Raw genomic sequence first — 22,549 nt, 5'->3', positions numbered from 1 at the left:
ATCTAGAAGTTTAGGCTTCAAAATATTAAAATATAACTAAATAGGAAAAGACTCTTATTACAGCAACATTCTGTATTAGCTACATTTTAGCAGGACAAGCCTGAGGATTTAAAACAATTAATGAGAGTAATCATTTCTTGAAATAACAAAATGTGATTAATATCTCCATAAAACAAATCATTTTTTTAAACAAGCAAAGCAACTTGTTCACATCAGGCATTCGTAGCCTGCAAAAATTTGGCACCGGTAGGCTGTAAAAAATAAAAGTGATTAACGAGTGTCAGCCAAATAAAATATTGAAACATCTATTGTAAACGTCTATTTTTGCCCTGTATGCATCAACATGGTTAGATGGATTTTTCCTAGTTCTCTCCTCTAAATAATTTGCTCTGGGACTGCAACTCTTAATGCTAAGTTTCAGACAGAAGTACTATTTTGTGGGTGAGTTATAAACTCCTTAGAGTAGGAGTTTCTGATGGAAAAGGTGATGGAGACTTAACTCTAGTGTAGTAAACATGGCACTGTAGTATTTTTTTGCTGCACAGAAAAAAAGACATTGTAAGCACTCACCAGTTTGGCATAACCTCGGTGATCTAGAATGAGGTTTTCTGGCTTGAGGTCCCTATAAATTATTCCTTTGGAATGCAGATAGGCAAAAGCTTCCACCACACATGCTGTATAAAATCTGGTCGTAGAATCTTCAAATGAACCTCTATATAAAAGAAAATGGAAAAAGGTCTGGGGGCCATTCAAAATATTTGCATTTAATGTTGTATATTTGGTTGTACCATTATTGCATGTCACTATGATTACAGCAATGAAATAAAGTTTAATAAGAATTAACCTCTGCTATGTAGGGAAGCAAGACCATATAGATTTACTACTCTAGATTTTATGGCCTCAATCTTGCAAGATGCTAAGTACTCTGGCCCATTCCAGCAAAGTTCTTAAACGTATGCATAGTCCCACTTACTTCACCTTGAAGGATCAAGCCCTAAAACATAATTATAGTTCAAAACAATTTCGCTATGAACCATATTTTTCAAAAAATTTTGTCTGTAACTACCTCAAGGACTTGTGGCATCAAGACGGTAAGTTTCACTTATTTTATGATCTTACTCTAGCCACTCCTTAGCTGCCAGAAGGAAACATACTGTGAAATAGCTGTATAGATATGATACAATCATGTTTCTCTCTTTGTCTGTTTAATTTGTTGAAAGTTTATAGCTTTGAGATAAATAAGGAAAGCTTCTTTGTTCAAGTTGTGCTTATGTTTTATTCAGGTGGGAAAAGAGAAGATATCAATATCTCAAATTGATCAGGGGAATACCAACTATCCAGTTGTAGGTTAGCTATTTACTCTTTAGCTGCCAAACTAGTCTTCTATATTAACAATTAGGGAGACTTGGATTGCCAACCCTCCAGGATTGGCCTGGAGTCTCCCAGAATCGGCATTGATTTCCCAGTAACTATTGAAAGCAATCCAGGAGATTTTAACAGGATATTTTAAGAAAATGACATTAGGTCATGTTCAATAAAAAAGATCCCGGAATAGCTTCAGTCAGAGTTAGCAACCCTTAGGGAGACCCACTTACCTTCTCCTACTAAAAGCCAATCTTATCTACTCACTTTACGTGATCTAATCAATACAATACATACACAGTTTGGAAGCCCTCTGCTAATTGGAAAATAGCCATTAGCAAATTCATTTCTGTTTGGTTTCGTTCATGAGGTTAGCATTTTACCCACTAGTTGAATTCATATGAAGCATTGTTTTAAACCAAAGTTCCAAACTTAACACAAATATTGTTACATTAGACACAATTATGAAATAAATATGAAGTCATAACAAAAAAGAATATTTAATTCAAAGAAAAATTTGTATAATACATCTTTGATATTTACATAATATATAAGTTTTGAACTAAATCTATTAAAATGGATCAAAGACTAATGTTAGATACTGTTCAAGACTGAGACAAAAATAAAAAGCTATTACTTGCAATTTGAAGTGTTAATTTCAAATGTAAAGAAGTGAATCACTTCCCACTCTTTTGGAATGAATATATAGTTACTTGAAATCACAGATTTTGACAACAGAATTGTTTGAGCTCTACTAACTGAAACTAAAATAAATGTGCTCCTAAGCTAGATGGCAGTAGAAACCACAATTCAAAGAGCAAAAGAATGAAAGAATTGATCAGACTTCTGAAAAAAAATTAAAAAAGAATAAATCCAGACACCTGTTAGCTTTGGAATTGTAATGCTTTTTAAATATATTGAGAGCAGGCAGATTTTTAGAAGAAGCAGAATATAAAAAATAATAAAAGTAACTTCTTAGAGATAATTAAAATATCAGTTTGATATTTGTTTTAGGCTCCATTTTCCTTTAATGTTTAAATTGCCTGTTTACTCCGAGGACAACATTCAATTTACAAATTTAATCATATCTATTACATTTCTAATTGTGTGCATATATTTATAGAGTGTTTGTGTACAGTTTATCACATGGTTATCTCCCCTCATATGTAATATATATATTACACCCAAAAGCTAAGATAAAAGAACGTTATTAAAGTTACAAAGTCAAGCAACCAAAAGTTAGGAAATGCCAGAATTAAAGTTGCCTGAGCAGCTTGTGTTCTCCTCATTGTTCATTGGCCCATGCCTTACTGACTACACACTTTTCAAATCCTGATCCGATGAGAGAATTATTAATTCCCGCATAGGCTTTTCTATGGCACTCATCACTACGTGTCTGAGGTGCTTCAAAAACATTTAGGAATTTATCTTTTTACAACCCCTGTGGAGTAAGGGACTATTATCCCCATTTAACAGATGAGGAACTGAGACACAGATGGAGGGAACCACAAAGGCTATGTCTACACAGCAGGTAAACACCTGCAGCTGGCCCTTGTAAGCTGACTTGGGCTCGGGGTGCTTTGGGCACAGAGCTGTAAAATTGTGGTGTAGATGTTCGCTTGGGCTGGAGTCTGGGCTCTTGGACCCTCTCGCGGGGTCCCAGAGCTCAGGCTTCAGCCTGAGCCCAAACACCTACACCTCAGTTAAACAGCTCTTTAGCCTGAGCCCCATGAACCTGAGTCAGTTGGCACAGGCCAGCCATGAGTTTTTAATTGCAGTGTACACATACCCCTAAAGGGAGGCAGCAACATATGTTATCAGGCTGAAATATAGGTGGCACATAGGGAACTTTTACTCCGAAAACTTAGGTGCTGAGTGAGTTTAGGTGACTATGGGGTTCAGCAGGAGTTTTGTGAATCACAGTGGAGCCAAAATAGAGACTTAGGCACCTAAACTTGATTAGGTCTCAAGTTTAGGTGCCTAAGTAGCTTTGTGGATTTGGGCCAGACACACTAAGGTTAAAAGTATCCAATAACTTGGATTAGGGCACTCCTCTGCTATGTGAGAGACCCACGTTCAAACTCCAGCTTCACATCAGGGAAGGGAAATTGAACCCAGGTCTCCCACATCCCCTAGGTGAGTGCACTCACTGTTGGGCTAGTCTAAAGGTTATAAGGGAGGCTACTGCCGCCTCTTGTTTGCTTCCTTCCTCTGTCTCCCTTACCCATTCCCCCTCCCAAAATGTTTTGGGTAAAAGTCCGTTCTGAATACACTCCCTGAAATTTAGGACTCTATAAATCAGATCCTCTCCCCTGGCTCTGTTCCCTTTTTATGGATCCTAAGAGGCTCAGGTTAAGTGGAAGGGTCTGGAAGGGGGCATGGTAAGGTGGCAGAGGATAATCCTCAGCTGGTGGAGTGATCACTGTCCTAGTTAGTGTAATTTAGAGCAGCCCTTAGGTTACTCCAAATTATGACAGGGGCCACTTTAGTCCCTGGTCATCTCCAGGATGGCGGGGGTGAGAGGGGAGGGAACAAGACTTTCTCCACCTTTTCTGTGTCCTGTGCCAAGCACAGCTTGGTGATACTCAGGGATCTCGCCTTTAATGTATGTTAGAGATTGTCTGCTAGGAATAAAGATATACAATATTACAGTTCACACTGACATATAATTTTCTCTTTCAGATATAAGGTTTCTAAAATTTCTTACCTGTCCCTGAGAATTGTCCAAAGCTCGCCACCTAGACAGGCTTCCATCAACATGTATAAATATTTGCTGTCCTTGAATGTCCTGTATAGTCTATTATTTGCAAACAAGAAAATGCAATAAAAGTTAAAGCATTCTTTTTGGTAAAAGGTATTCCTGTGATACTTCACACGCCTTATTAACCATGAATATCACTTACTGTCTTCATTCTGTTGTATCATACTTGAAATGTTTCAGCAGAACAGATGCAGTATTTTAGTGTTGAAGTGTATTATAAGAGGATGATGTTACTACTCTGGGAACTACATTTAGGGCATGACATTTCTAACTATTTAGCCTGACGTTGCTGCTTTCCAAGATCACTTGAAAGAGAGGCAAGACAATATGTACCCCATTTCTTGAAATGAGTAGATCATTTATCCTTCAAAGCAAAGAGTCAATATGTAGATCTGAAGCCTTCCTTTCATTTAATAATTTCAAAAGAATGCCCCTTAATTTTGGTTCATGTAAGAATTTAACACAATTTGCTTTTACATTTCATAGACCTTATAAAAATATCAAAAGATGCTTGTTTCCTCATCCAGGATGATTGAATATGTGGGAAAATCTGCCTAATAAAATAGTTGGGGCAAGTAACATGTATTCAGCATGTACTGTATGTCAGGCTTGACCTAAATTCTATGGGAAAACATTCCTTTCTACACATTTCTGCAACATTCTTGTGAAGCAGACTGGAAATTGTGTACCAGCTTCAGATAAATTAAATAAATGGAGTTTATTTATTTAATTAAATATGAAACTAATACAAGGAATTCTAAATTGTTGTATTATCTCATTTGTTATTAAACTAAATTAATTTTACTTTGCCCATATATTTTTCATTTTAAAGGTGCGGAAGAGCTTTGTACTGAAAACATGCAGCTGAATTGCAGAATCTTTCTGGGAGGAAGCTGTACGTTTTGGCAGATGGCTAGAGGACCGTTGGGGTTTTTGACTCCTGGGAAGTTAAGGTCTGGGAGACAGTTTGGGTTTGTTGGATAAGTACATTAGCTCCCAGTGTTGACATTTAAATCACCATCATTAGATTTCAGAGTTACCATAGCACTGAGGCGAACTATTCTCAGAACTATTGTTATGTCTGTGAGAGTTATCATTTCAGGCTCTCGGCAGAAAGAAGCACACTTTGCTATGTCTGTTTACACTCAGATCTCACATTTGGAAGGTTTTCTTTGCAACCACATCATATAGAACATTATTTTAAAAAATCTCAAAAGGTTTGATTCTGGAGCATAATTCTTCAGCAACGAGTGGATTCTGTAGTATATTCTGTGACTGTGCAATTACACCCATGCACAGGGCTCTGTATGTCTTAAGCATTATGGGCATTATTAATCTCAGGTGACTACAATGAAAACAGAAGGTGTTGCAGAATTGAGCAGTTCAAAGTAAATAACATACTTTGTTATACCTCTCAAGGAGCTGTTGTGTGACATATGCCATGAGACAGGGATAGACTAGCTGGATGCTTGATTGATCATGATGCAGTTGTTTAGTGCATTCGTCTTTTATTTTTGGAGGCATTTGGTTAAATACTAGCTTAAGTAACATCGAAATGTGTTGGTCTCAACATAGTCCCTAGCGGACATTACATCACGAAATTGGGCAGAGTTTGTCTTTGGTCTATGTTTGTACAGTGCACAGCACAATGTCACTTAGTTTTTTTTATTACTATTGTTGTTATCATTATTACCCTATCATATATTTTGGAATAACTATTCATCTTTTCACCTCTACTGGAAAAGTCTGAGGCTTATGATCCAGGTCAGGGCTGAGGAGCACTTGCTGAGCTGTTTGAGGAAGCTTGCAAAGTCTGCCTGAGTCAATGTAACTTGTCTCTTGCTTCCAAGAGTGCCAATAGCCACAGAAAAAACAGTTAAAAACAGTAAATGCTCCTCTACTTGTGAAACATTAGTCTTGATTCACTATAGCTAAAACGTACCATGTGTGGTCACAAAAGATTAAAAGAAAGAAAAATGAACCCATCTTTTAGATCCTCACTTAAATACTGGTAAATTTTGCACCTTATTTTGACACTTATTAGGCTTCAGTACAAACTTGTATAGTCAGTCAAAATTAGACTAATTTAGTTAACTACTTATTATGGTTAAGATCTGTGGAAAGGCTCCAGAGTGGGATAATATATTGCTAAAAAAATCAATGTAGATGGGAGGCATGACTTGGGCAAGTAGAAAGCCATGGAGGGCATGTACTTGGGCATGTCTTTACTCTACTCGCCTGAGCCATGCCTCACCAGCTACTCTGATATTTATACCCATGCTGGGGGGAGAGGTTGGGAGGGGGGCTACTGAGTATATACTCTACATGCCACCATAAGAAGTATGTAGCATAAACCTACCTAAACATTTTCTGATCAATTTTAACATCTTTAGGTTTACCCATCCTTTTAGCAGCCTTGCAAATGGTTCATTACATGAACAGCCTTATTTTAGTGCTTTCTTTTCCAGTATTCTGCATAGACCTGAAGATAAGATACTGGAAAGTATTTCTGTTTATCTTACATAAACATTAAATACACACAAAAAAGAAGGAAAAAAGTTGATTAGTATATATTTAATTAGCTATTGAGGTTAATGGTACTAGTCATGTAAAAGTTTGCAGGATCAGGCTCCTAATCTTGAGAATATGTTCTCTTTCAATTATGTTAAAATGTCCTTTATGTTTTAGTGGTCATGTTCTGCTAACTCTGTTATATAATGGCACCTTCCATTACATTAGTATATTGATTCAGACAGTGGGTAGCACATTAAAAACTTTAGAAAATATTTTGTATCCTGTAATAGTCTACAAGGAGTACTTGCAATTTCAGTGCTATCTCAAATCTAGATAACTGAGGCATTTTTGTGGATCAAATATGAAAGAAAAGCAAAGTGTAAAGATAATTGAAGCATTACATAGTGCCACCTTGTTTACTTCATACGGTAACTGTTGTGGCAAATGAATCAAGCATGAGGTTGAAATAAACATATTACAAAGGCAATAACAGATGGTCCTTCAATCCCTAATAAAAGGTATACATATACAATTTTCATTTCAAGCCTGTGTAATTTAATGCTCATGTAAGATAAGATACTAGAAAACATTTCTCTTTGTCTGACGTCTAACGTAGAGTACAGGAAACTAAATCACTACTCTTCAAAAATATACAGATAACTCCCTGCCAAAGTTATTGTTCCATTTCATCTCAATGCTAGGAGAGAGTATTTGCTTTTCTTATAGGTCTAAATCCAGGCACAGAGAAATCTTTTGTGTGTAGCTCTCCTTCCTCCAGAGTGAAAGTAAGGCTCAGCAGCCCCTGTTCCCTCTTCTTTTAAACCTCACAGAGGCCCCTCTGCCATCCAAGGTCTGCACAGAGGTAGGAAATGAGACTAGACAGCCAGGGGGAGAAGCGAGTATGTTAGGGACACATCATCTCTGCTCCAGCTCTGTGGAGTTCACCTGGGTAAATAATAAAGCTCCATGGTATATTATCTTTTCTGCTGAGCCCCCATCTCCAGTGGAATTGAGCTGCAAGGGAGTGGGAGTTCTGCCAAAGGCCAGAAAGGCACAGAGCTTCCCCATGAATCAGAGTATCTGCCAGGTTTCTGATGGGTGTTGCAGCATATTTTGCTGGGGAGGAGACACCCCCAGCTGAGTGATGTGTGTGTGTGGGAAATCTCTGTAAGGGTGTCCTCCTGGAGAGTTCATCCCCCACAGACCTGTGTATGGATTTTACCAGAGAGAGAATGATTTGGGCAATAGTTTTATTAATTTACCTAATTTGCTAAATAATATTGCCAATACCTTTGCAATATTTATTGAATGTCAGATTTTTCAACTGTCCAAGACTCTTACAATAATCTCGAATATATAAGGGAGCATCTCACCATCCTGTTTTCCCCCAGATATTCACAATTTTAAGGGATGCTCAGTGTCAGATAATGTAAGTGTGATTATGGTTAGAAAAGTGACTATAGCCTCTTGTTACACATTCAGAGTCACATCTGCTTATCTTTCTGATCAACATTTGGTGTTACCGCTTTTTACTCTTGGAGAGCCAATAAAGCTAAGGAATAATGAGCTAGATTCTGTTTTGGCATGCGCATAATCAAAATATTTGCTGAATATTGTTGACTCTCTACTACTGCTGTTGGTGCATGATCCAGAAAGAGTACAGCTTGACTTCCGGAATCTAGGTTGAGTTTTCAGGGCTGAGAGTTAAAAATATTGAGCAGATTTGTCAACTCATTGAGAGACAATAAACATGGAACACTATGGTGCATATTTGCAGAGTCCCTTGACTGAGATGAACTGCGATTAAAAGGTGTTTTACCTATAGTGCTTGTGGGACAATTCATGACCAATTCCATAACACACTGCAATTTTATAAGAAACAATAGCCAGACTGGAACGTTCTCAACTTGAAATGAGTTTATGAAATGTAGTGACAGTACCTCACAATGAAGTCTGAGTGAGCCCCCTGCATTATCTGCTTCTCTGAGCGTATGTGCTCCTGCTGTCTTGTGTCCACTATGTGACGTTTCTTCAGTATCTTCATTGCAAATGTTTTGGATTCTTCACTTTTCAACTGGACCTTGAATAAAAGTGGCAAATATATTAGTTAGAAGCAGTGCCCGTAACTCCCTAACAATCTGGAATTTTGGATGGGCACATTTTAGCTCCTTCCAAAAATGTTAGATCTTCTGGAGAATAGAAAGTTTATTTCATATGGAGATATAAACATAATTAAACAAACTGAAATAAAAATGAACCTAATTCTTAGAGCACTCAAGATGACTGTTCTTGTCTTCAGTATTCTGCAATCTCAGAGGGACTGACAAATTGACTTTTCTTCAGTTCCTCCACCTACCACAAATATGCTGTCCCCTTCTCCTACCTTCTTAACAATCTCCAGCCTCATGCCTGCACAGTAGAACACCCCTTCCTCAGTGGAACAGCAGTCTCATACTCCTGGAATGCTTACTCTCATCAACTGACCCAGCCTCCCTGCACAGAGCCACTCTGAATTTCATGATCAATTTTTCCTGTTCCTAGCATAACACCCCAGTGCAACTTATCTCCCACTCCTGATTTCTAGGCCAAGAGAAGGATTTGGCAGAATGGGTAGATGGGTCACATTAAGAGGCCAGGTGAAGCCAGAGGAAGGACAAGAGGAGAGTTTGTAGCAGCAAAAATGTATTCAGGCATAAGTTATGACTCAAGAGCTCCCAAGAGCTAGGAACCCTCCCTTTTTTCCAGCACAGTGTTCCCTAGCTTCTCTCTTAGGAAATTAACCGGCGCCCCCAGGGATAACCATTTGGAAATTAGCCAGTTTCTTATGCCTTAATAAAACACACGTTTTAACTCACTGGGTCTGTTCACTGCAAACCAGATTTCTAAATGTGGCATATTGCTACACCATATCCACTGATACATTTGCTAGTACAATATGCCATTGAATTGAACAGCCATTTACAATAACTTTCTGTGTTGAGGGGAAAAACAACCACAACAGCATTATATATTTCTCTTAGGTATACTCACAGCATAAAGATGCTGGTTCTAATAAGTGTACAACTTTAATAAAAACCTTTTCTATAACTATAACATTTCCACTGACTCTGACAAGGGAATATAGTCCTTGAAAGGTTTAAATGCATGAGCAAAGCTAGCTTTTCAATGCTGCTGCTCTGGTATGTCTTTACTTTTAACCTTGACCCTCAACTAATCTATTTTTCTTGTTAAGAAAACAAATGTCTGTAAAGTTTAAGCTTTTTGTTGTTGTTGTTGTTGCTTAGCCTAAGCACAGGAATCACTTAAGATCCCTCAGAACATCTCCCTATATGCAGTGGGCCAAATTCTGCATTGACTTACATCCTGTGAATTGACATCAGTATCCATTAGCAGACAATGGAGTTGAATAGTGTTTAAGTCAATAGAGAATTTGGCCTGATATATTCATCTGCTTTCACAGATAAGAACTTACTGGTATGGCATCTGAGGGGCTTTCAAGAATGCAGAATTAACAGAAGGGATCTATCCTGTCTCCTTCCTTCTCCACAAATTAGTAAGATTCCTTGGAGCTGGCTTGATATCTTATAGTCTAGCCACTCAAGTCAACAAACAAACAAAAACCTCCCATGCTGAACAAAGGAATATAATTACAAACTGCTAGACAAGCAGACATGCACTTAATAATCCTAGGTGCTGTAACTGAGCCACATGATCTTTTATGCAGTTGAAAAGGAAAATTTACCGCCAACCAGTTTCCTTGTAGCTATCACCAAATGACAGAATAAATTGATAATTCGCCCATCTGGCCTACTACTTTGCTAAATTCCTCCTCTTGTTACAGTAAACCAGTCACATCACATCACGTTGTCACATTGTGAAGAGTGCACATAGTTAATTACATTTTTTCCACATAGTACAGTGTATGGTACAAATGCTATTTGGCAATTTTTATGAAAACACAGAGATGAAGCCAGCTTTCATTTTCAGGTTTCATTTTACAACTTCTCTATCAATGTACCCAGGATTTTGAAATGCAGGCCAGATCAGAACTCTAGTTTGTCTCTGAGGGAGGGACATAATGTGGATGCAACATAACCTAATTTTTTTTTTTAATTATTTTTTATTAAAAAAAAGTACAACCATATTTTCTTAAGAGAAAAGGAAAATAAAAAGATCTAGGTTGGTCTAAGAAAAGTCACCTTCAAAATTTTTCCTAGCCTGTCTTTGAAAACTATAATCTTTAAATCCTTCCACTTTCCCATGAATCCTTGCTGAGTGGCTATGAAGACACTTTAAATGGTTCAGTTCATGCCAACTGTGTAATAACGAAGTGGAAAAATCTGTAGATTAATTTGCTCAGAATCAGAGCTTTTACTGGAAATTAAACTGATAACAGCTGTCCTCTCTAAAGCCAGGGTAACACATATGGATATACTAAATTTAAACCAAGGGGTAGATCCTCAGCTGGTATAAATGTACACCAAATAGCACTGCTTAAAGAGCAACACTTGCCCATGTGATTCAGCAATAATGTTTAATAAATGACAATCCATTTTTATACATATAAATTTTTTTTATCATAAACTCTATAAAATCTGTTTTAGGTAAACTATGAAGACCAGGGGTGTGCTCGGACTCTGATGTGGACTCACAGCCAATCTGCTCAAGATTGTCCCATACTATGGTGTTATGTTTAGCACCTGTGAGTTCTGCAAGCAGGTCTGTCTCTACAGAAATGGTTATATTATAGTTCTTCACATTTGTCATAGACATGTCATATTTGCTTGCTGCCTCATGGAAAAAGGCTACAGAATCTCATGACAAGTAGTTTGTATGACACAGTGTAAGATTGATGAATTCTAATATGATTAAGAAAATCTGAAGATGGATTGAACATCCTAGCATTAGACCCTTCTGATAACACTTCTGAGGGTTTTACTTTTACATATGTTTCTGTCACTACGTGCATTGGAAGCACCTTGTTTCAGACTCTGATTTGCTGGCTTATGTTTCTTGCTCTTGGCATACGCTGATATGCTGATGTTCTATAAGTATTCCCATTGCCACTGATACAAGTGGTTGCCTGTCTTTGCTTTGCAATAAATGGGATATATATCCTTAGGTGGTTGTAAGTCTGTTTTTAAATTTTGAACCATTCTTTTCTTAAAAACCTCTTGTTGTGCCAGTATAATTTAAGTCCTGGTATTTGTGGTTTTTTATTTTCTCCATAGTTGCAAGCATTTTCAGTCCCACATGAAACTTTTGTTTTTCCAGAAGAACAGTTCTTGCTTCCCACACCAAGACTCTCAATTATTATTTTTACATGAAGCTTATTTTTGCCATCTCATTTTATGAGAGACTGGGTATGGAGACCTATACAATCCACATCAAATTAAGAGAAACATTTCTTGTCACTCATCCATCAAGGTTTCCCAATTACTCCGTTATGTTTACACTGTACTGTGCTGCACTGCTATGCTTTATGCCTATACAACTTAAAAATAGGGAGGAGGGGAATAGTTCTGGATTTACTGCATGTGGAAAATGAGGGAGTTATGTGTATTATTTTGCATAAATATCATATATACCTCAACTCACCCATTTGATTATTCTAACTGATTACACACAGTTAAATCAAAGAAGGCTCAAAGTGGGAGAACAAAGAAGAAACAAAACAATGGCAAAGATAAGGTATAGTCCAGTCCAGAGAATACCAATGGTCCTCGAGGAAACAATGGAGAAATTATTAATTGATGAATGCTCCTACCAGGCTCTAAAGTTTACTTTTTCCAGACCTGAGCTTAAGATCAAAGAGCTTAAGATCAAATAATAATAGTATCCCGAAAGAAGCAGATTGAGAGTGTTGTCAGCAGCTTCCAAGGGAAAGATACTGGCAGAGAGACACTGACAGAAAGGGCAGCAAGGAGACTGTCTCTCTCAACCCAGAGATGGAAGTCACCAGGCTGAATGGAACGTACCAAAGCTTGCAAGGAAAGAGTCAGGTTTAGATAAGGAAAAATATGCACATGGGACTTTTTTGTTTTATTCCTTTTGTTGTGTACTATATACCTTTGGGCAAATAAATTATGCTTTGTTTTGAGGAAGCTATTTTTGAATCACTTTAATCAGTCACTGTCAAAGGTTCCCAGAGGATACTGGTGCCAAACACAATTGAGCCTGTTGGGTTAACACAGTTGGGAAACAGGGGGTCTGTAGCCCAGAGATACAATCTAAGAGAGGTAGGATTGCAGGGTTCCACCTAGAAAGGGGTGAAGGTAGTAAAACCTGTCCCCCCAAGAGTGCACTGAAGAGAGACTAAACAGAAAATAAAGCATAGTTTTCTTTATAACAGTGACATTGCAAAATCTAGTTTGCTCTGTCAGGTAGCCAAACTGCTCAGTTTTCTATCAGACTTATGCATTCAGTAAAGAGAAAACAGCTGCCAACATTAATAATTTCAAACAAAAGCCAGTGCACCATCCATGGTGGTACTGCAGGCATTACAAATAGGACTTGTTTTCTTTTGTCATTTATTTTTTATAGACAAATAGTTCAGAAAAAAACAACTAATATATAAACAATGGAGTCAACAGAAAATCATTAGAAGATTCAATACAAAAGCTAAAGTGTTCCATTTTTATATGTGAATTTTTGTAAGGCATTACTACTGCCTACCTTTATTTTTAACTTTGACGTATAATAAACATTTGTAATGATCTGAGTGATTTTCAGATCAATAACTTAAAATTTTATGATGACTGGTAATAACAATAAATCATACTTCCTCTTCCCTTTCTAGTAGGTCATTCTAATAGCATGGATTTTTGCTAAGGTTATGTCATTTATATCAAAGACCTTTTTTTTTAATGACTGGCTTTAGTGATGCAAGTAACTTATTGAAGGTTACAGGGAAGCTTCAAAATAAATAAATAGTGCAAGAGTAGATACTTTTTGGACAGAAAAGAAGTCAGCAGTTTTCTTATTATCTAATAACAGTTCTACCTTCACCTCCATACAGAACACACAAAAAGCAACAACTATCCAATGCAAGGCATTGACCTACAGCAACAAGAAAATTCAGTCAAATTTTCCACTCACATTCCTAACTTACTTTAAATCACATAGGTATTGCAAGAGTTTGAGATCAGTGTGGGATTCATTTGTATTGTATCTTCTTGAGACACCAAAACAAAACCAGTGAGTTACAGACCCAGAGGCTTAAATTTGGATCTCCTTCCTTCCTATGGGTTTGCCAGACCTTTTGGAGGTGAACTTAATGCTGATTTTACATCCTGGAAATCCTGCATTTATTTACAGGTAAAGTACAGGTATTGGCACTGTAAACTTCCCCACCCTCTTCAGGGAGCCTCAAACCTGATAAATCTCCATGCCCAATCCATTTTTGGTGTTCCTGCTGAGATTGCCAAATAGTGCTAATTGTGCTGGTTGAGATTATGATGTAAACTCCTGGATTCAGACCACCAACTCATTTCTATTAATCCACCGAACAGTCATCATCTTGTTATGATTTTCAGTAACTATTGACCTTTCTTAAGCCCAGTGACTTAGATGGGAAAAGATTATTCTTTCGTTAACAACCCTCTGAATGATGTGGTCCCCTAATTAAGCCATACACTTAATAGGACTTTCATATATTTTTCAGATTTTATTTTTTTATTACAATTTTTAAAATGAAAAAAAAAAAAAAGCTAAAAGTTGCCATATAAAGATCACTATTGGCCAAATGAGACAAGGGCGGCCAAGAACATTTGCCCCACAGTTTTGACAAGACAATGCCACACAAGGATACAGAAGCCAAAAATGTTTGTGTATCCCAACTCATCAGAAGGCTGACATGTTCAGTAGAAAGTTCAGCCTTCTGGGAAACCCACCACAAAAATTTGCCAAATATTTTTGCAGTGGAATAAGGGCCGGCTCCAGCTTTTTTGCCACCTCAAGCGGCGAAAAAAAAAAAAAAGATAAAGCCCCGATCGGCGGCAGCTCAGCCGTGCCGCTTAATTCTTCGGCAGCAATTCGGCGGTAGGTCCTTCGTTCTGAGAGGGACTGAGGAACCCACCGCCGAATTGCCGCCGAAGACCCGGACGTGCCGCCCCTTTCCATTGGCCGCCCCAAGCACCTGCTTCCTTCGCCGGTGCCTGGAGCCGGCCCTGAGTGGAATGTACGAAGCAAAATTGTTGGGGAATTTTGCAAATGAGCCATCCTTTTGGAATTTTAAAAACCTGCCTTTAACAACACAGCAAATTTCAAAGGCCCTAGAGTAATTGTAGGTTCAGAGGGAGTCCTGCTGGGCAGAACCACAAGTATCAATCACCTGCTCCTGAGGCCAGAACAGTAGCTGTGAGGGTCGACACAGTAGCTACTGGCTGACCTTTCTCCCTATCAGTTCTTTACAGGTTGGAAAGCATACTGGTTATTTATTCTTCCTTCCGCCCCTCTACAGTCTTCTTTTCAGTTTTCTCAGCTTTCAGAGCAGCATAGATCTGAACAAAAGACTTATCTCCAGAAGTGGATGCCAACTCTCACTACCCATGTAAAGAGCTTTTTAAATATTATGGTTTTTTAAATCGGTGAAGGGGACTGTGTAAGGAAAAAGTGTAGAGAAGTTGGAACCAGCTAAGCAATGACAATATTCAGAACGTATATTCACTGAAGGGCCCAGGACTCCAGAGATATAGTGTGTGTGTGCAGGAGCGGCGCCAGGGTTTTTGCCACCCTAGGCGGCAGCACTCCTCCTCTGAGCATTCAGGAGGCCTGGGGTCTTCGGTGCACTTCGGCGGCGGGTCCCGGAGAGAGTGAAGGACACGTTGCCGAATTTCTGCTGAAGATCCGGAGCGGAAGGACCCCCCGCCGCCGAATTTCCACCGAGGGTGGCAAAATGCCGCCCCCCCAAATCCTGCTGCCCTAGGTGACTGCCTAGGATCGCCTAGTGGAAGCGCCGGCCCTGTGTGTGTTTGTGTATCCAATCCAAGCAGCACTTCACACCTCCTACTGTGTTCAAAGATCTCCAGGTTGCTCTGATATCAGGTCCACTACTTCAGTGCTCCCTCTAATCTGCACAGACTGAGTAGTGGAACGCTGCATCCGAGGGTGCTAAAGCAGTTGGCAGATGACATTGTAGAGCCATTGTCCATTATCTTTGAAAACTCATGGCGATCGTGGGAGGTCCCGGATGACTGGAAAAAGGCTAATATAGTGCCCATCTTTAAAAAAGGGAAGAAGGAGGATCCAGGGAACTACAAGCCAGTCAGCCTCTCCTCAGTCCCTGGAAAAATCATGGAGCAGGTCCTCAAGGAATCAATTCTGAAGCACTTAGAGGAGAGGAAAGTGATCAGGAACAGTCAGCATGGATTCACCAAGGGCAAGTCATGCCTGACTAACCTAATTGCCTTCTATGAGGAGATAACAGGCTCTGTGGATGAGGGGAAAGCAGTGGATGTGTTATTCCTTGACTTTAGCAAAGCTTTTGATACAGTCTCCCACAGTATTCTTGCCAGCAAGTTAAAGAAGTATGGGCTGGATGAATGGACTATAAGGTGGATAAAAAGCTGGCTAGATCATCGGGCTCAATGGGTAGTGATCAACGGCTCCATGTCTAGTTGGCAGGCAGTTTCAAGCGGAGTGCCCCAAGGATCGGTCCTGGGGCTGGTTTTGTTCAATATCTTCATTAATGATCTGGAGGATGGCGTGGACTGCACTCTCAGCAAGTTTGCAGATGACACTAAACTGGGAGGAGTGGTAGATACGCTGGAGGGTAGGGATAGGATACAGAAGGACCTAGACAAATTAGAGGATTGGGCCAAAAGAAACCTGATGAGGTTCAACAAGGACAAGTGCAGAGTCCTGCACTTAGGACGGAAGAATCCCATTCACTGTTACAGACTAGGGACAGAATGGCTAGGAAGCAGTTCTGCAGAAAAGGACCTAGGGGTTACAGTGGACGAGAAGCTGGATATGAGTCAACAGTGTGCCCTTGTTGCCAAGAAGGCTATCGGCATTTTGGGCTGTATAAGTAGGGGCATTGCCAGCAGATCGAGGGACGTGATCATTTCCCTCTATTCGACATTGGTGAGGCCTCATCTGGAGTACTGTGTCCAGTTTTGGGCCCCACACTACAAGAAGGATGTGCAAAAATTGGAAAGAGTCCAGCGGAGGGTAACAAAAATGATTAGGGGGCTAGAGCACATGACTAATGAGGAGAGGCTGAGGGAACTGGGATTGTTTAGTCTGCAGAAGAGAAGAATGAGGGGGGATTTGATAGCTGCCTTCAACTACCTGAAAGGGGGTTCCAAAGAGGATGGATCTAGACTGTTGTCAGTGGTACCTGATGACAGAACAAGGAGTAATGGTCTCAAGTTGCAGTGGGGGAGGTTTAGGTTGGATATTAGGAAAAACTTTTTCACTACGAGGGTGGTCAAGCACTGAATGGGTTACCTAGGGAGGTGTGGAATCTCCTTCCTTAGAGGTTTTTAAGGTCAGGCTTGACAAAGCCCTGGCTGGGATGATCTAGTTGGGAATTGGTCCTGCTTTGAGCAGGGGGTTGGATTAGATGACCTCCTGAGGTCCCTTCCAACCCTGATATTCTATGATTCTATGATCTATGATTCTATGAAATCAGACTGAACACTGGACCTGGTAGTAGAGCAGTCTAGAGAGCTCCCAGTATACTGAGGAGTGAATGTCCCTATTCTTATGTTTTGGGCAAGGTCCCTTTTTCATTGAGCTTGTTAAAAACACAAAGCCTAAAAGGTATTGCTGAGCACTGCTCCTCTTTCTCTGATCTGTTTGTTGCAAATGAAATTATGAAGCAGAATTCCTGTTTCTCTTTCCACCACATTTTCAGTAAACACAGTTGCAAACTGAAGTAACACTGTTAATTCTCACTGAAATGCAAAGGAAAAGGAATAAGGCAGAGAGTGGAGACAGAACTCATGCTCAGATTCCATGCTGAAGGGTGATGTATAAAAATCTAGGTTGAGAGATAAAATTAGATTAGATGGATTAGATTAGACAGCTCTGAAGGACTCTTCGTTTGCAAATGAACTGCATCCCAATGACACAGAGTGAGGTGAAACCTTGTTTAAACGTAAATCAGTCTGCAACGGTAACAACAGAAATGCTATGGGAAAAATTGTTTCCATTTATTTTCCATTGGCCTAGAGACTGCAGTGAATAGGACACCAAATATAGAGATTTGGTTAAAGTTGTGTCTGCAACTTTAATTAGCATAGATTAAAGTAACAGAACTAGGGAGAACAGCCAGCTGTCTCCTCCCCACACAAGCTACCCATCAGATTAAGTTCAGAACAATTCCCAAACAAATAAAAGTAAATTCTTAACATGAGACTATCCCTCGCCTGTTCATGCGAAATATAACTCATGATCAACACCAAGCAAGCCCCATATCCTCATGTGTGGAATGTGGGTTTAAGTGAGGGAAGTCTCTTTCTGCACCAGACAGCATAGCCCTCACCTTTCCAGGCAATGTGCAGCAAGAATCCAGTTAGATGTCACCGTGATAGTGCCTTGGACTGCAGCAGCAAATCTGGCCCTCCTGCTACCTCAATTAGCTTGCACTGGGCACCTGCTACAGATGCAATAAATAACTATCAGTGTCCCTAGCCAAACCTCCTGTGTACTTCCGGGAAGGTAATTCCTCCCTCCCTCCCCCATTGCAATATGGGAAGAGCTTTAAAAGGGAGCCGGCTGAAATTCAGAGCAAAATGGAAAATCTAGCAGTAAAGAACAGGAAAGGAAAAAACAGAACAAAACAAGGGAAGGGGAGGTGGGGCAAAGCAAACAGGTGCAAATGATTGTGTATGCCTGGGAGACACAATATAAGCTGCTCTTCCCTTGTGGGGTGCCACTGGGCCAGGGAGGTGTCCTCAAAATCCATGAATGGGTCAGTGGTATGGAAAATAAGAGCCCCTGCCCATACACAAAGCTGACACCACTACTGCTCCACATGGCAGTCCAGTCATACCATGTTTCATTGTGATGAACCAACTCACATTATCATTTGTTTATTACAATATTTTGAGTCATTCATATTAAAGTTCAACAGGTTTCTTTTAAGCAAACCTGAACAGATTCTGAAAGTCCATTAATGTGACAAGCTGCTTTGAAGAAGAACTGAAATGGGCATCACTTTGCTGCCAACAGTTATGAATTCACATGACAGCTTCTAACCTCTTTGCTTTGAGAAAATATTACTGATCAAAATGTCTTTAACAGCTCAAGGGTTTTCTGCTCTTTGGCTGTTGGAATGTTTAAAAATGACAGTTCAGAGCCTGAGGATTAGAGCCAGAGCCTTGTAAAGAATTTTTTTTTAAATCCATTCAGAAAGAGGTCAAGAGCTTTCAATAATTAGAGCAATATCCATACAAAATTAGCTAGGCCAAGTTGCTAACATCTGGGAGAACAGAAGAAAACAGATCTAGCCTCTCTCACTCTTCTGAATTCTTATTTCATTAGACCTCAGTTGGCTTTTGCATGGCTCACTCAGCTTAAACGAAATGTTTCTCCGCTGGAACCACTCCAAAGTTGCTGCTCTGCTTATGATGTGTAAAATGCTTTAGCTTCCAACACACACAGTGTGTGCAAAGACTGTTTTTTTTTAAGGCAGTTATAATTCACAGACAAATAAGTATTTTAACCCTGAAAAAATTTTTCAGACTTCTAGCCAAATGAATGGTTAGCGTGGAAAAAAAGAAGGCCTTTATGCGAAAATAGGATGATCCCTCCCTCTCACAGACCTTGGGAGACAGGCCAGTCCTTGCTTACAGACAGCCCCCCGCCCCCAACCTGAAGCAAATACTCACCAGCAACTACACACCACACAACAAAAACACCAACCCAGGAAACAAACCCTGCAACAAACCCTCGTGCCAACTCTGTCCACATATCTATTCAAGGGACACCATCATAGGACCTAATCACATCAGCCACACCATCAGAGTCTCGTTCACCTGCACATCTACCAATGTGATATGCCATCATGTGCCAGCAATGCCCCTCTGCCATGTACATTCATCCTCCTGAATAGTTAACCCTTAACAAATATTTACTAGAATGTGAAATAATTTTTCAAAGGAAGGATTTTTTAGTGAATATTACTGAGGAGGTTGTGATTAGTCAAAGCAGGCCCTGGAGTCCTCATGATGTTCTTGACCTCTGTCATAATCTGGGTTTACAGTATGGTACTGGTCTTCTTGTGATGAATGGAAGTCAGATAACCATGCAATTTTTTTTTGACTATTATACCTTTGATATTATTGAAATGCCTGTGGACTGTGGCAGGGATGCACAAAGTTGTTCTTGAATAGCTCTGTTCTTTCTTTCTGAGGGTTACTATAGATTATATTCTGCTGCTGCTGTTTCATGTGCAGATTATTAGTTGAAGTGATATGGGCTATGGTGCCTTCAGTACACTGATAAGGCTCAGCTCTATTTCTATTTCATTACCCTGGATGGTGAAGTTGCTCATCTCTTCCAGCATCAAGCTGAGATTCAGGGATGGCTGAGAGCTGGCAGCCCAAGCCCAAAAAGGCAAGGCAAAGGGTAATGTTGCTTAGCGAGGTAAAACAATGAGAAACAATAGTGGAAATTATATCAGCTTCCTTGAAAAAGAGAATTTGCTTGTATTTTATATTTCTGCTTCACAGTTTGAGGGTCTAGCTAGATACAGAATCAACTGAGGATATCTAGATAGCACCAGTGCTTTTTGCTTTCTCCAATCTGCATTGGTAAGACGGCTCTGACATTTCCTGTTGGATCTCACTAAAATGATCTATGCCTCTGACACCTCCAGATTGGTGCAGGAGCATGCGCTGATGGCTGAACTGCCACTCCTAATAATTTGACAGCTTTATTAATAGTGATACTTTTAGTATTCATAGTCTTGTACTCTGATATGGAATTTGCAATTTCAGTGGCTTTAAAAATTAAAATTGGAAAAGCTCCAAGCTGTTTTTGTTGTATGTAAAAGTATTTGCATATTAAATTTCTAACTGTTTTTGCTCATCTGCAACTTTTTAGATGCAACTCTCAGTAAGAAATCATCCTAGCTTACTATCTGTACATCTCCTCCTAGTTTACTAGCTACAAATCCTGGAAGAAAGAAATTATGGATAATAGCTGTCCTGGCTTCTAGGTAAGTGAAGATACACAGTAAATTGAATTTGTTCAAGTAAAAAGTACAGATTTCTCTAGGCCCTTTTTTAAAAACATTAGATCAGAGTGATTTTTTATGGATGTATAGAAACTTCAGTTATAGTGTTGCATACATTAACTCTAAATGAGCTAGTTGGTACTATTTTAATGTATCCCTTTAAAGTTGTCTGTATTAGCACAGGTAATACCTCTCAACAAAAGAGGATCAGCTGGATCATCTGATACTTTTGAAATTGTCTGCAGTTACCCTGTAATACAGTTAATAGAGATATATTTTGATATAACAAAACTCAGAAAACTATGATTGCTATGGACAGGAACAGATGAAATCTACATGCTCATCCTACTATCTCTTTATCGTGATAGTAATAACCCACTCAAAAACTGTATCCACCAATTAAAATACAAGTGCCTTTTCTCTCCTGCCATCTACAAGGTTTCCTGCTTTCTCTGGTCTCCAAAATATGTATGTTTGACCAACCAAAATAGCAGCAGCTGTCACTGAGCATAGCATTTAGAGTACAGACAGGCTAAAGAGAATGCAAGCTGAGTTATCTTAATCCTAACAGCTGAACTGCTGCATGAACAGGAGTAGCAAATATATTTTTCCAAGTAAAAGAGTACATATTTTTAATTCCAAAAGAATTCATGTTGGGACAACATGAAATTGTTTTCTCTATAAATAGTACTCTTTTGCTTTACAAATTGTTCTAGCAAAAAAAAAAAAAGGGGGGAAGATATCTGCCTCAAAGTATTTTTCTGCATTCTCTATTCCAGTTTTGTTGGTACAGTGAATGTTTTGAAGGCACTGTACCCGTTTATTTAAGGCCTGATTCTGCACCCTTACTAAAGTTGGCCCTGATCCAGGATGCATTTAAGCATGTTCTTAACTATAAGTACATAAGTAGTCCCACTGGAGTCAATGTGATTAAAGTTAAGCATGTGCTTAAATCTGCTGGATCAGGGTCACTGAGCAGCACATTATCTCATGAGTAGTGCACTTTTGAAGTGGGCTATTCACAGAGCAAGATACTACTTAGTGTGAGTAAGGGGTGGCAGATTCTGGCACTTAGAGATTCAGGCTTTCTTTTAATTGTATGATGATTGAAAATAAAAAAAAAAAAGTTAGAATTGAGTTTGTGGTGGATAACAGTGTAAATCCAGGACTTGCAAATGGCTTTATTTCCTTGTTATTGAAAAAGATTAGATTCAATTAAATGACAAACCTCCGTTGCGGAGAGCACTAAATGTTGTATTGTTATGCAATACAATTTAAATTTGAATGGTATGGAACATGGGAGGAAATCACCTGTAAAATTATACATTGTACGGACATGTGTTCGTAAAACGCATGCTAATGATCCTATTAAAATTAATTTGCCTATTTAATTATTCATACCCACTTAATATTGCACTTTGCTAACAATCTTTAACAATTTATTTTGGTTCCACTACTAAGAATTTATATTCAAGCTTTTGACATGTGCAAATATGCTTTTACCAGAGGGTACTTATTTAACTTTTTGTCCCAGTATAAACCTTAGAGGCAAGTCTTATAGTCAAAGATGTTGGAGAGAACAGAAGAAAACATGTGAGTAATACATACCGTTCCATGCATAAAATCATCCCAATAAAAGTTAAGTACCAGAATAAATGTTATTTAGGTAATATATATTAAAATAAAAATCATATTACTGTGTTTCTTGAAAATAATATTCACTT

At 39.0% G+C, this 22,549-nt stretch overlaps 1 protein-coding gene across 4 annotated transcripts in view; it reads right to left on the bottom strand.

The window, feature by feature from the left end:
* Positions 1–22,549, bottom strand: part of PRKG1 (protein kinase cGMP-dependent 1) — an 893,233-nt gene that overhangs the window by 14,373 nt on the left and 856,311 nt on the right. For all 4 annotated transcript variants that reach the window (XM_026650906.2, XM_026650905.2, XM_026650908.2 and 1 more), the window contains 3 exons: positions 8,578–8,717; positions 4,070–4,159; positions 571–712 (listed from right to left, as the gene is read on the bottom strand). In XM_026650906.2, the coding sequence (XP_026506691.1) occupies positions 571–712; positions 4,070–4,159; positions 8,578–8,717 (372 nt within the window). The remainder of the gene's footprint in view (positions 1–570; positions 713–4,069; positions 4,160–8,577; positions 8,718–22,549) is intronic.

The sequence above is a fragment of the Terrapene carolina genome, unplaced genomic scaffold (assembly GCF_002925995.2).
Source record: "Terrapene carolina triunguis isolate 2854851 unplaced genomic scaffold, T_m_triunguis-2.0 Scaffold95, whole genome shotgun sequence".
Taxonomy (NCBI): Eukaryota; Metazoa; Chordata; order Testudines; family Emydidae; genus Terrapene; species Terrapene triunguis.
The sequence above is the reverse complement of the archived record's forward strand: the minus strand, read 5'-3'. Positions and strand labels throughout refer to the sequence as shown.